A 14,364-nucleotide genomic window follows, 5' to 3' on the forward strand; every position below is an offset into this window, starting at 1 on the left:
ACTTATAACGACGAAATTTTACAATGTTTGTGTTTTTTCAGTGTAATTCTGGCATAATACGACATCGTGTTACGTGACGTCTTGCGACACAGCCTGGCGTGACCAGACCGGCCTTAAAGGGCACCACGAAGGGCCCTAGTTTTTAGAGACACTATATTCCCAGACAGAGAACTAGTGATCTCCTAAGCCATAGGACAGCTCAGCTCAGCCGTCCAAGGCTCGCACATGCCAACCCGCTGGGATGGCATCTTCTCCCACAACAGGGAGGCTGCCGTTCCATGGCAAGCAAGGAACGACATAACTCGAAGTTACCTTGTCTGAAGCCCAGAGTGGCTCTGTAGAATTTTCATTTGTGGTCCAACAACTGAAACGTTTGAAAAGGTACGTTTGATACCTCCCCGATATATGGGTAAATTTACATGTATTTGGACATCTTTAAAATGAAGAATGTTTTACGTATAGCAATCATGCCTGTTCCTCTTGCTCCGATATATCACTTAATCTAGACCAGACATAGCCATTTGGGTAAATTATGATAATACACCTTAATGGTATGTTGGTTTGGGGTGAACTCAGCTCAATTTGAGTTGGTTCTGACAGGTTACACAGGGTGATACTTCAAGCCGGCCTTAAAGTCAGGGCCCAGTCTTCCGTACATGACGCAAAAGAAATCCATCTTTATAGGTAGCATCTAGAGGAAAATTTCAAACTGTTTTTCTTTTATCCTGAAGGCACAAATCTTCCCTTCATCAATAGCAATGCTGACTTTTTTCTACTTGTGTGCTTAGTTTTCATTCATATGGTAATGTACCTGATGATGAAAAGTCCACTACTGCAAATAAAGTTCTGGCCACGAACTGCAAGCTTTCAGTTGATCTCAAACGCAAACACATACATATTCTCTCACATACATACACGTGCACACACACACAATCACACACATGCATGCACTGAATGAAATAAAAAATATAAACCACCGAATGAGTGACGGAGGATGATCATGACTACTCATCACTATGAATAACAAAGTATGAAAGTCTTATCTTAGCAAAGAAGGCTATTGTAGCATTTCCTAATAAACTATGTAAATGAGGCCCTCAATCGCATAATTCATGTCTGATAATGTCTACTTAATGTCTATTTAACTTCTAAGTGCTACAAGAATGAAATCCCAATCATTTACCATTATGGAGTTATAGTATTTTGCCATTAATTATGCAAATTAGGTATTCATTTGCATAATTGATATTCATCGATATTCCTCTTTCTCAGTTACCTACAGTTCTCCTCCAGGTCCCTAGAGGCCTGCCTCTCTTTCGTTTCCCTTGAGGATTCCATTTGAGGGCGACATGCGGGTGTCTGGTTTTGTTCATACAGAGGACATGTCCTAGCCTCACGCAAACACATACATACAGATACTTTCACATATCCAGGGGGACATCCATGAACTCTCTACCACTCAAAAATCATGACCGTAGCACTTGCAGACCTCAAACTTTGAAGCTACATGTACGCTGCAGTATCTAAGGACCCGCTAGGAGGCCCATCATCGAACTTGACCTTCAAGAAACCTAACTAGCTACTAAATATCATGCACAACCATCAACAGCTCCTCAAGGTATGCTGTCTACAAACAAATACGCATACATACACAGGAGGGTCTGCATGCCCTTTTTCGTGAAGCGTTACGAACGATTTTGATTCACCGTTAATCGTTACCGGCCGCCCTGAATTTACCGTTAAGCGTTATCGGTATATTAATCGTGAAGCGTTACTGGTCGTTTTAATTCCTCGTTAAGCGTTATTTGTCATCCTGAATTCAACGTTAAGCGTTATTGAGTAATTCCTCGTTACGCAGGAAAAGGCATTTCAGTGGGTCAAGATTTCAAAATTTTCTCCAAGGAGCACACGGCTCCGGCGAAAATATGTCGGTAGGGCGCCCCTAGCCTGTATTTACACAAGCTCTCGGTCGGAGGTTACTGCCCCCAGCCCCCCACAAAATTTCAAGCTGAAACACTTCTATTTTTCACTCTACCAGCAAAGTTTTCTCCTCAAAAGTCAGGAAATTAAGCGTTTCGTGGTTCAAGATTTTAAAATTTTCCCCGGGCGCATGCCGGGCCTCCGTCGAAAAATATTGTCAGGAGGGCGTCGACCCCCAAAACTCAAGCTGAAAGTCGTCTGTATTTGTTCACAGAGATATCGTTAAACTTAACTTACATTACCAGAAATATTAGCCCATCGAAATGCACGATATAGCGTTTCAGGGTGTCAAGAATTTTCGCCGGGAGCATGTCGAAGCTCCGGCGAGGTCTGGAGGGCGTCATGCCCCTCAAAAATCAAGCTGAAACTCTTCTGTATTTTTTTTTTTCAAATAGCGATGTCATAAAACTTAGCTTACTCTTCAGCAAAAGCCCCCCTCAGAATGCAGGAAATAGCGTTTCAGGAGGTCAAGGTTTCAAAATTTTCGTCGCGCCTTCGGCGCACGTCATCGTGATCATGAATATTTCGTTCCACCGTCAATACGAAATTTCCTGTCGCCGGAGCAGGCGTGCGAGAATGGCATAGCGTAATAGCTCTCCTGCCACAAGATCAGGACGACTAGTGGCAAAAAAACGTCGTCTTCAGGGGTATCTCATGTTCTAAAAATGCTGAATTTACCGTTAAGCGTTATCGGCCGGCCTGAATTTACCGTTAAGCGTTATCGGCTGGCCTGAATTTACCGTTAAGCGTTGCCAGGACCCCCCCATGCAGACCCTCACACAGCCCGCTGCAGTACCGTAGGAAAATGCCAGGTGACCCAATTTTGAACTTGACCTCCATTTCCACCATTGCTACGCACCCACCAAAATCATGCAGATCCATCAACAGTTCCTTGAGTTATATTGTCTACATACAAACACATAAACATACAAAGTCTACTGCAGTACTGTAGGAAAATGCCAGATGAACCATTTTCGAACTTGACCTTCGTTCTTACAACCGCTACGAACCTACCAAATATCACGAAGATCCATCAAAGGTTTCTAGAGTTATGCTCTTGACAAACATATAGACCCAATTTGCAATACACAGCTGGTGTCACCGATAATATAACCTTCTTGGCGAAGGTTATTAATTTTCCCCTACTCTCTTTAATATCATTACCGCTGTTGGGTCTAAAATAAACTGACCTCACAGTGGGGACCCCTAGTGACCAACATAATCATTGCAGGTGTACAGTGCATAATGATTGAGGCCTTGCAGTGGGGAACCCTAGTGACCAAATTAACTATTGCAGGTGTACAGTGCATAATGGTTATGGCGACATCTTACTTGCAGTACCATCAGCGATAAATAGGGGTCGCTTTTGATACATGCAACCGAATATGATTGCTCCACATAACAAATGCATGTTCAGATACTATTAAGTGCAGTAGAATGAAAATGTGTTAATGCTAGTTTTCCATGACATGTCCTCAGCTCAATATGGCATGAAGTCACAGTAAAGACCTTTAACTGTTCATCCTTTTTCTTCCTTTCGATGATTCTATGATTTCAGATGCTTCTTTTACTTTGCATGACGCTATGTTCTACCTTGTTGTCTAACCTTCATCGACACTCCCATATATATTCTTTCTCATAACTCCTGAGTGCAAAGCAGATTGAGCAGAACCAGAGATGACTATTTTTGGTACTAACTGGGTGGGGTTTGGACACTATTTTTTAAAGTGGTAGATATTCAAATGGATAAAATGTTGTGTTAGATACATTACAGAGTTTCACTCCCATTCAACACAGAAACATGAAACACCCACAAAACACACCAGCCAGCTCTATATTCATGATACTTTATTTGTACCAAAAGATAGAAAATAAGGTAAAGTTGGGGGATCTATTAACCATACTGATATAGGGGTACAAAAGACTAAACATTAGGGGGAAATTACATGTGGTTGACTAGTAAAAAAAAATCAATATCACAGGAGGAAAGTTCATAACCAATTAATGTGAATAAACTTAAATTGAGTTATATTATCATATAAAATAATTAAGCAGTAAATAGAATATTAACATAATAATATATATTGCTTTAACATAAGGTTGTACATGTTTGTGTGGCTGTCATAATGAGTGCCTTCCCGTGCAGGAAGGGAACATTGTCGAAGATAAAGCCAGTTACGTAACAGCTTTCTACCTAGGAGTTAGTGAATATTTATAAAGGTTTGATATAAATACACTGTGTACATGAGTTACAAAGTACTGTGTACAATGGCGCCGGCATGGTAAAGGGGGATCTGCGTACATTGAGGGTATGAGGCAGTGTGAGGCTAGCCTGGTCTGTTGGGTAGAGGTTTATGGTTGAACATCAGCACCCTATTACTGAGCACTCAAAAATTTGATCCTCCGTCGTTTGCCCTTCTTTTACAAGTCCAAAAAGTCATTCTCTGCAGCTATCTTCACAAAAATAAGCCTTTTTTTTAATTACTTTCCGTGTGGGCTAGAAAAAATAGGTTCTGACTACAACACGTCGTGTCCACACGAGCTACATGAAGGGTGGACGAACACAGAACCCACGCGTCACAATTGTCTCGTAGGATAGAAGAACAAGTAAAACTGTAGAATTTCATCGTACAAGGTTACTGCCAGCTACACATATGCTTTTTAAACAAGCTCGTCTACAAACTAGAAAGCCTACAAAATACTTAAAGAATTATTTAGGAAAAAAACCATGATGCCGACTACGATGGAGGCAGCACTGGCCAGCCTGGATAGGTCTTGATACAAAACAATCAGCCTCAGTCACCAGTACAAAAGCAATAGGAGTATCGCTCTTTAACAACACATCTTTTTGTCTTCTTCGCCACAATTTCCTCCAGTCACAATCACATCATTCCCCTCTATCTCCATATCTTACACAATCAAGTTTACAAAATTAGTACAGGGACATCTGCTAAATTTTCTCTCTCTTCATGATCATGGCTGTATTCTTATCTCTCTCTTTTCTGTTAATTTCTTATTATTCTCGAACTCTTTACGACAGGCTATTGACGTGCCCATTCTCGCCCATCTCTGTACCATCCTCGTCAGTCATGACAGTGACAAGCTTGCCGACAGCTTTGTTGAGGTCGCCCGCCATGTTGAAGAGGTTTCCTACCGTGTTTTTCCCTGCATGTCAACGGGTAGAAAATCCGTTTACTGTAACAGAGAGGAGAGGAGGAAAAGGGTCGGTCAGAGAACAGAAAGAAAATAAAGGAACTCAAAAATGCGATAAAACAAATTAAACTAATAATCAGGAACTAAAATAAATTACAAGGCAAGGATAAATCAAACTAACGGTGATTCTATTACCCAGTAAAACTGTGCAGAAAATAAGGGACTGTGGAAAGTGTGCAGAAAAGGGGGAAGGGGGTGGGGGGGTAGTGCAGATAGTTGGCTTCTATTTGCATTCAATGTTGGTAACAGCAAGAATATACATTGATACACTCAATCTGAACAACGAATCAATCATGTACAAATACATCTGTAGTATTCTGTACTAACAAAGAAATCCATAATGACTGAAGGTGAGGGTCTAAACCCATGCGTGCCAAGTCTAGTGGAAAGGTTTGAAGTACAGTCAAAACTGTGACATATGGACCACCTGACCAACGTTACCATTTTTTTGGTGGTCCCTTAGATAATTTTTCCCATTGACACAAGCATCAAGAATCTTGTTTATAGTGACCTGTCTTCTTGGACAGTTTTGACTGTTTGCTGTGGATCAAGATGTATTTTCCAGTCTAAAAACAGCCTGGCATGTGCGACAGTGCTTGGGACCAGCAGTAACTTTGTTACCTTCTCCCCAATCAACCAATCACCCTTCTCCCCAATCAACCAATCACCCTTCAGGGATGGTGGACAGAAGAGGTTTTCTGTCTGTCTCAAAAACTGAGCAGGGGAAACAAGGAGCAAAGAGCAAGGAAGGGAAGAGGGGAGGAAAAGAAAGACAAGTAGATGAAGCAATCGGGAAAAATAAAATGGGACACCTACAGTGCCTTTTACAGACGGTAGGTGTATCTGGTGCTGGAGGAACCTGGGAGAGAGGGAGGCAGAGAATGGGAAATGAATGAATGAAACCTTAAACGAGTACAATATGGTGTAAGGAAAACCAACAAGAGAAAATTTCAGGATTGAACATAGTGGGTAGTGTATATGGGTAACACAAATAAAGAGATCATTAGGCACAAGACTACAGGAAAGGGAGGTTCAGTTTCATGCCAAATCTCATATGTTCTCCATAGCAGCATGAACAGTTTCATTAACCTTCTTCCTGCTACCTTATAATCCTTTAACCAAAAATTTCCAGCCAAACTCAGCAAGAAGGTTAAAGGCCCTTGAAGCTTCAAAAAGATGAAGAGTACAGTATATCATGTGGAAATTGTGAAAGTAAAGATTTTCTGTTCAATCCAAAAGATCCTCACAATGAATTTATCAAAATCTCTGGCCAGTCACCCTCAAAGAAAAAAAAGTTTTTCTCTAGTGCTGTAGTTTATTTCTTGGTTCTCAGACATTTTCATGTGAAATTTTAGCGAGCGGATGTGATGAAAACAGAGGGCTGGGTTAAAAACTTGAATTTGAATCTGTTCACTCCCTGAAACTGTGTGCACCAAGGTACAGACTTCCCTCTAAGAATCGGTTCTAATGTTGATATTCCAATCTAGCACTATCTTTGTTAAAATCCCAGAATCAAAAAATTGAATTGGTGTGGCTGTACGTAACATTCCATGAAATGTCACACAAGACAAGTTAAGGTAGGACCTGTCAGACTGAGGAGGCATAAGGTGGCAAGCAGGGCAGCAGAGGAATTCCTTTTGGAGGTGGCCAGCTCCTTAGAGCTAACCACTGTGTTAGGTGGAGTGGGGAGGGGGGCAGAGGTGGAAGACAGAAACAGAGGAGAGGAGAAGATGAGAAACTCTGGTGGAGAACACTGAACTCTAAGCAGATGTAAGGATCCAGCTCATTCTCAATGTTTTATGCATATAAAAAAGTGGAATGCTAGAAATGAATGTAGCAAAACAGGCCCAAAACACTGAGAATGAGCTGGGTCACTACATCTGCTTGGAGTTTAGACAACAGAGAAGGATGCCACACAGACCATGCATACACGTCATGTCAGGAAGAGAAGATAAAAGGGACCACTGTAAGAAAGGAATGATGATCAGCTGGCAGACAATGCAAGACGAGTTAAGATGCACTGCATGTCCTCACGTAGGGAAAGATGGTTGGAAAAAGGATACAAGATGCTAACCCTCCGCAGTCAAAATTGTTAGCAATGTTTATGAGAGAGAGAATGATGCTGATGTTCAAGCAGTGCTGTGAGAATGATGTGGAAAAGCTGATTTGAATGAAGGTTATAATGAGCATAACTGCACTGTCGCAACACGGCTTGTCAGAAGTTCACAGGCAACATCCAAAAGTTCTAGCTCCGGTTCACTCCAGATCTAGCTCCGGTTCACTCCAGATCTAGCTCCGGTTCACTCCAGTTCTAGCTCCGGTTCACTCCAGTTCTAGCTCTGGTTCACTCGTCTGATCACTTCTCAGTAGAGAAGTCTGTCCCCCATCCCCACTGAAACGTTTGGTCCTTTCCCATTTACTTAAGGGTTGGAATATTTCTCAGAAGCAGAAGATTGAACATTCAAATACCTATTCGAAGTCCATCACCATGGCGTTGCAAGGACAATGTGACTCCGAGCCTATCAGAGCTTCTGCCAATATTTTAGGCAATTATTCAAATGCCAATCACTTTCATTAGTATAAACGGGTGCCAGATAATTTGGCAAGGGAAGCGATCATCGGCGTGAACTGGAACTAGAACATGAAGGCTACCAGGCTATATGACAGTGGTGCCATGAGAGCTGGCCTGTTGCCTACCTTGTGTGTGATTGGAGTCGGGAGGGAAGGAACTGTTGACCTCCCGCATGACCTCCTCCAGCTGTTCCTCCGGAGTCTGCTGGCGCCGCTGTCCGTCACGTAGCGGGGGAGGGGTGCGCGTCGCTCCTTGTACTGAACACAAGGAGGGGAAGTTTAAGATTAGACACATTAGTGAATAGTTATTCTTATCATCTCAAAACTTCTACAGCTATTAGTCAGACAGTACTAATATCCTATAGAAGCCTTAAAACAAAGAGATATTTATTCTTCAGCCTGAACATTTCAGGTCTGTGAAGTCATCTACAAAGCACCAAACAAGCATAAATCACGGACCATTACATTATTATCAGTAAAAATACATAGCAATGTGTCAAAATGTGAAAGAGCGATCTTTACAATCTAGCATTCCAAAGACAGTTCTTTCTTCTATTAGTAATAAAATAGGTAGAAACATCACAAAGTTTAACAGGAAAATGATTGCAAGCCAATCAAAAGTGATGACTATCAATGGAGATATGTACATGTAAGTTTCCATTCATAGTAGTTACACCTAATGTTCTCTAACCTCTTATATCTGCGGCCCCGTTGACGGCTCCATCACCGTTGGGAAGCCCGTTGGTCGTGGTGGGGAAGCGCGGAGCCCGGGACGGCGGCGTGTTGCCGGGGAGCGAGCCCTGGGAGGACGACGGGGTGACCTCGTTTGGCGTGTGACTGCTGGACGAGGTGTGCGACGTCGGGCTGCGGTCACTCTGGGGCTGGACGGACAAAAGTTCTCCGGTCAGTATCATTTATCATAGACTTTATATGCTAATTCTGTACACAGAGTAAAGCACTTAGTACAAGCATTTGATCAGTCCTCTGACTCTTCTCAAACGACCCAAAGCCTACATGTATGTCACATGAACTGAACGGAAGTGTGGCAACAGACTTAAGGTGCTCGGTAGTTGGTAACTACCCCAGTCTTACTTTCATTCAAATATAATTCATCCATCATGTTTATCTTTATGTCATTGGTAAATGTCACATGGAACATTTCAGAGCAATCAAGGCAGCATAGACTGATTATCGATGCCTCACATAGAATACAGAACACAACATATAAAATATACCTTTTGTACAGAATACAGAAACAGGCATACACATCATAACCCTAGACAGGCAAACGTAAGGCTGCTATATATTCATTTTCAATCCTTCACTCATCTGTCAGTGACTCATCCAACAAACCTCCACAGTATAATTCAAAACCAGATTTTCTAAAACCTTAACAACTGTCTTTCCAGGTACAGTATGTTTAACATAGAAGTCTGAGACTAAAACTAGCACAAAGTTCAGGACATGATTCCAGTCCTGTTGATCTGACTGATCCCCGACTCGGTGATTGATGGAGGGATCTGGGAGCCAGAGGAACTGTGACGGATGAACGTAATTTCCAAGCAGGTGAGGTATTGCCTAATAATCCTGGTGGAGGAACGCTGTGTGGGTTTTCCCGCTTCAGGCTACACTGACTTACTTCCTTGGTTCTCGGTTATTTCAGAGTAAAAACTCAGAGGACAAGATAAAAACAGAGGGCTTGGAGGATAACTTGAATTGGACCATATTCACTCCTTAAAACTGTGTGAACCAATGAGCTAAATGTATGGAGATGCTCCTACTTGGCTCTGTCTTCATTTTGATACCGTAACAGTGTTTTCAAAAAAATCTGAGAAACATAGTACTAAATTGGTTTAGCCTCGAGTCTGCACATCTGCCATCTTATCAGACAATTTCTGCAAGACATGTTGCATCTTCTGTAGATCCCTTGCTGAGATCTGACAGATTGTGGGACTGTTTTGTGCATGTGAATCTGGTAATGCAGGTTGGAGTCACATGGGGGACACCAATGGTGCTATGGACATCCCTGCACTGTTTGAGAGTATCCCACCACTTAATCACACACTAATTCTAGTGTCTCTGGGAGATCCCTTGCCGAGATCCGGAACACTGATAGATTGTGTGACTGTTTCTGGTGATGCAGTTTGGAGTCGCGTAGGGAAGCCGTAAGTGTTTTGAGCATCCCTGCACTGTTTGAGAGAATCCTACCACTTTATCACACAGCCCCGAATGACGCACAGCTCTATGTTAAGTATGTCTGAGGCTTAGCTTGGGTGATATCTCTGAGAGATTTTACTCTTCCTATCTCTCTACAGAAGGTGTTGTTGCTGATGTAAAAATATGATAACTAATCGGCAATATCGCAACAAATCAGCATTTTGTTTCAAATGCCTATTACATGTTCAAATATTTTTCCTATTCAATGTTGGCTGTTAATACTTAAATCTAACAATAATTACAGAAAGAAACACCTTCAACATATTCAGGCCAACTTTATGGTAAAAGTCAGGTGAAACCCTCGGGCAAAATGAAAACTTAACAGTAAACTTTTGTCTAGTTTTACGAGGCTAAATCGCCCTCCACTCCTGAGCTTCATCTGTCCCTTAAGTACAATACGGCTGAAGACTGCCAACAAGAAAATCCTTTCCCAACCTCAAGAGGGGAATAAAAATCCGACAAACGCCAGGAAACAGCTCCAAGGAAATCCCTGGGCTTGTAAAGTTTTTACGGTCTTGTACTTTTGATAGGATACTCAAAGCCACCAGGCTTAGCACTTTCCATTTTACAGCCTATAGCACTTTCTTAGATTGCTTTAAGTCGTACAATTTACAACAGCATGACCTCATCCCTACCTGGCCATCTTCAAATTGGCAATTCTTTATTACCAAGTCTTCTAGACAGCAATTAGATCCGCACTGACCCACAGGATTTCCCTACATCAGTATCTTAAAAAGTTGAATGGCACATAAAAAAGTTGGATGTTCCAATCTTCCCGAGCAATATAACTCTGCGGGACTCCCATTCCCAGAATAAAAAGCCCATATCTCACAGGTCCCTGCGGCTTGTTTCTGTAGAGTAAGTCGGGCGAAGTTCACCGAACCACTCTGGAGCTCCTGCGCCATTGGAAGATTGCTACATTCATCAAGCCTGATGGAACTTTCTCCTCCTTATTGCCTACAATCAGGAAGTGGCTTGCTTCCAAAAGTTGGATTGCCCGCTGAGTCGGAGTGGTTCATGAGAAATATAACGAGGCGACTTGGGAACGTGAAATGAATCATGCTGTTTCTGATAAATCAGCCACTCAAGTTTGTTTCCGTACGAATACATCTAAGTTGCTGGTTCGAAATTTGCGGCCAGTTTTCCAACTCATAATTGGCACATTGCTCATTCTGTCCTCCATCCACTTAAACCTGGCTGTGTACAGACGACAGAAAGCTGATGTCAGTAAGCCTGTCTCTGTCCCTGCCACCCCAGACTTTCACAATTCCACCCACGCACATCGACCTTTGAAAGTGAGTAAAGCAAGAGAAAGAAATGTGCAGGATCTGTGCTGAGAGGAGAGATATCTGGAAGTTGCTCCCTGAGTGAGAAGTGACAGGGAAGACGGATGGTTAGGAGGAGAGTTCCATTTGGTTGGGTCGCGGGGGACGTGTGATCTGTGTACACTACATGCACCTGCACAGATTTCACTCCTCGCTGCGATATCTTTCCATTAACACTGCTGACCTAAGCAAGGCTATCGTAGGGCAAGGTTTTTACATCGCTGTTGCGTTATAGAACTTCTGCACTCTAACTCTAAGCTACAAAACATATACCGAGCGGGGCTATTTCTAATGGATCTTCAATCTAACACTTCTGAGAACGTTTCTAGCTTGAATATGCTAATTCTTTCTTCTCCACAGACACTTCTGGATGAGATGTTTTGAACCATCTAGATGGCTTTCATGGTAATCACCATAAAGGTACCAGATATGCCATCATAAAGGCAATAAAAAGGACAAAAATGTACTTAAGCACTCTATTTTCAAAAGGATCCAGTACAAATTAGATTTCACAGATGTCTATCTATCTGCGAAGGGCATCACAGCCTGCCTAGCCTGCACCCATGATGAAGACACAAAATAACATACGACCACCGCCCAGAACAGCCTTGTGACACGAATTCTGATTACATCTATTCATCTAAAATATTCAGTCCAGCTACAGCAATTTGTTGCCACCGTAATTCCTTCTTGTGGCCCCATTTTAAACTCTTCCTGTTGCTGACATGGCCTCCTGACGTGCTCCCAACATCGCTGCCAGCGAAATCGTATTATTTATGCAAGCCCTCTTCCATCCATTAACAGGATATGTCGCTCACATGGGCCCTAAATACCGCATTTTAATATCACTGCGTGCATAAGATATTGGAAAAACATTCCCTTGATATGCTTCTCCTGCCTGACTACATTGATGATAAAGTGATATTATGGGTGTTATGTAACCGTAAAATATCAAAGTTCAATATGGCTCTTGGAAAGTCAATAAACATGTAACAAAATCTGCAATAAATCAAAGCGCCATTAAAAAAGCCCTTTTTTACAGCCTTGTATCTATATGCTGCTGAGATTGGAACATCAACAAAAAGAATATCAGTCCCCAGGATACTGCTCCCTTTTTCTGTGGTGACTGTGATTTAAGGACTCATTATCGATCCACCAGGAGGCTGTATTCAAATATTCATCCTTGCAGATGAACGTGGAAAATCAAATGTCATGAATTCTCACCATTATACTGGCAAATGATACCCATGAATCTGTCAAGCAACACTGAAAACCTTTCACTAGATTATGCACCAAACCCTGTGCACACATCTTGAGATAAAAACGACACAGATTTTTCAAGACTACAGTTTCAACGTGGACTAAATACTCTTGGACATCCTCTGATCTACATGTACAACGGACTAGTTCTGTAACGACTAGGTAATCCGACATCAAAAACAAAATTGCACACAAAAGATTTCTGTCTCGTAAGACTGGATAGAGATCACTGCACCTTTACATGTGTAAATATCAAAGCTGCATCTTCAATATCTTAATACATGTGTATACAAAAACACGTTTCACGTCTACAGTAGAAGACTTAGCGGTGCATTTTACCTTGGTGGAGGGCTGCATGTATCCGGGCATGTTTAGATCAGTGGCGTGAGCCTGCAGACTAACGATGGCTTCTCTACAGGATCCGCCTCCTTCTGCATCAACCAGGCTTTAACAGGCTTTTATCTTGTTAGGGCTCATCCACTCATGTAACATTCAAAGGGGTGGTCTACTGTCAGCCCGGCACCTACCATTACTGAACCAAGCAGGGCCTTACGGTGAACACTGATGTGCTAACGCAATGCTTTACTGCCATGTCTGAATCATGATTGTAACATCTTGATGCCATGTTTCAGTGAGGGTGATCGGTTTCCATCTAACGTTGCACGAGGGTAAAGAGGTAAGGTGCCCCGAGTCCATCCTTCTACACAGATATGTGGATACCAGACAACCTGGCTCCCTCTAATGGCCTTATCTTTTACTTAACGCCATTAAACTTTTATAGATTGCAAACTTGCCGTCACCTTTCCAGTACAAATCTCCTCCTAGGGTTACCTGGCTACAGATCTTCAAGTAATAGATATATATACATTGCAGAGGGAGGTTCAATAACTGCATCTGCAAGTATCATCTAAGTTACTGATCTGAGGTAAGTATGCAGCAGCTACAAAATAACCTGGCTTCTACGTTTAGGAGAACAACTGCTGCTATGATTGGCAGTGATTTGTGAGTCTTGATGAGGAAGATTTAAGGTCTGCGACAATCAACAGATAACACCGAAGAGGCAGGGTTTCTGATTACATCATTAAGTAGTATCTTGTTCTTTTGTGACTGAAGTTACAGAAAGTCCAGATCAAAGCTATGAATCAATATGGCTTGTGTGTAATTTGTAATTGCCGATAGATAACATCTCGGCTCTGCGACAATCAACAGACAATAAGCCATCAAAGTTTCATGAGTGTTGGAGGCAGCAGTAATGGGACTGTAGGGGACTGGTCTCCAAGAAGTCAATGTCATTACCACTCTGTTATCAGTCAATACAACTCAAGGTGCTGCAACTTTTTAAACGCACACATTGTAGAATTTTGCCGCCATAATTGTTAATATTCCGAATTGAAAAAATCTCCACTCCGATTGAAATTATTCAACTACATGTAATTTTTAACGTTTTCGCATAATTTTTACATTTCCAGTGTTGGCAAACAGGAAAGCATGCTGCACAAAGTCCCTTATTTTTTGTAGCCTCCTCATGAGACTCGGGCTGGCAAAACAAAATGGCTGACAACTCAAGCTGTGGTAGGAAGTGTACATATTTCTCACGACATTCTCATGACACAACAAAGTTGCATTCATATGTTGTGAACATAACTGTGCAGTGTAACAAAAAAAAAATTAAAGGTAGATTCAATTTAGAAAAATGACCAAAAACAGTGACTTTGCTGTAATGTTTTGATAGGTCAGATTCTACATTACATGCCTTTAACTTAGTTTAAGGACTGGAGTGCCCGAACTGTTTAAAATT

The 14,364-nt window shown here is 41.9% G+C and overlaps 1 protein-coding gene across 4 annotated transcripts in view; it reads right to left on the bottom strand.

Annotated features, from left to right (window-relative positions):
- Positions 1–3,813: 3,813 nt before the first annotated feature.
- LOC136436161 (dystrophin-like) overlaps positions 3,814–14,364 on the bottom strand; it is a 229,422-nt gene continuing 218,871 nt past the window's right edge. For all 4 annotated transcript variants that reach the window (XM_066429949.1, XM_066429963.1, XM_066429956.1 and 1 more), the window contains 3 exons: positions 8,456–8,645; positions 7,891–8,022; positions 3,814–5,145 (listed from right to left, as the gene is read on the bottom strand). In XM_066429949.1, coding sequence (XP_066286046.1) covers positions 5,012–5,145; positions 7,891–8,022; positions 8,456–8,645 — 456 coding nt within the window. In that variant the 3' untranslated portion in view covers positions 3,814–5,011. The remainder of the gene's footprint in view (positions 5,146–7,890; positions 8,023–8,455; positions 8,646–14,364) is intronic.

This window comes from Branchiostoma lanceolatum, chromosome 1 (assembly GCF_035083965.1).
Source record: "Branchiostoma lanceolatum isolate klBraLanc5 chromosome 1, klBraLanc5.hap2, whole genome shotgun sequence".
NCBI classification, from domain to species: domain Eukaryota; kingdom Metazoa; phylum Chordata; class Leptocardii; order Amphioxiformes; family Branchiostomatidae; genus Branchiostoma; species Branchiostoma lanceolatum.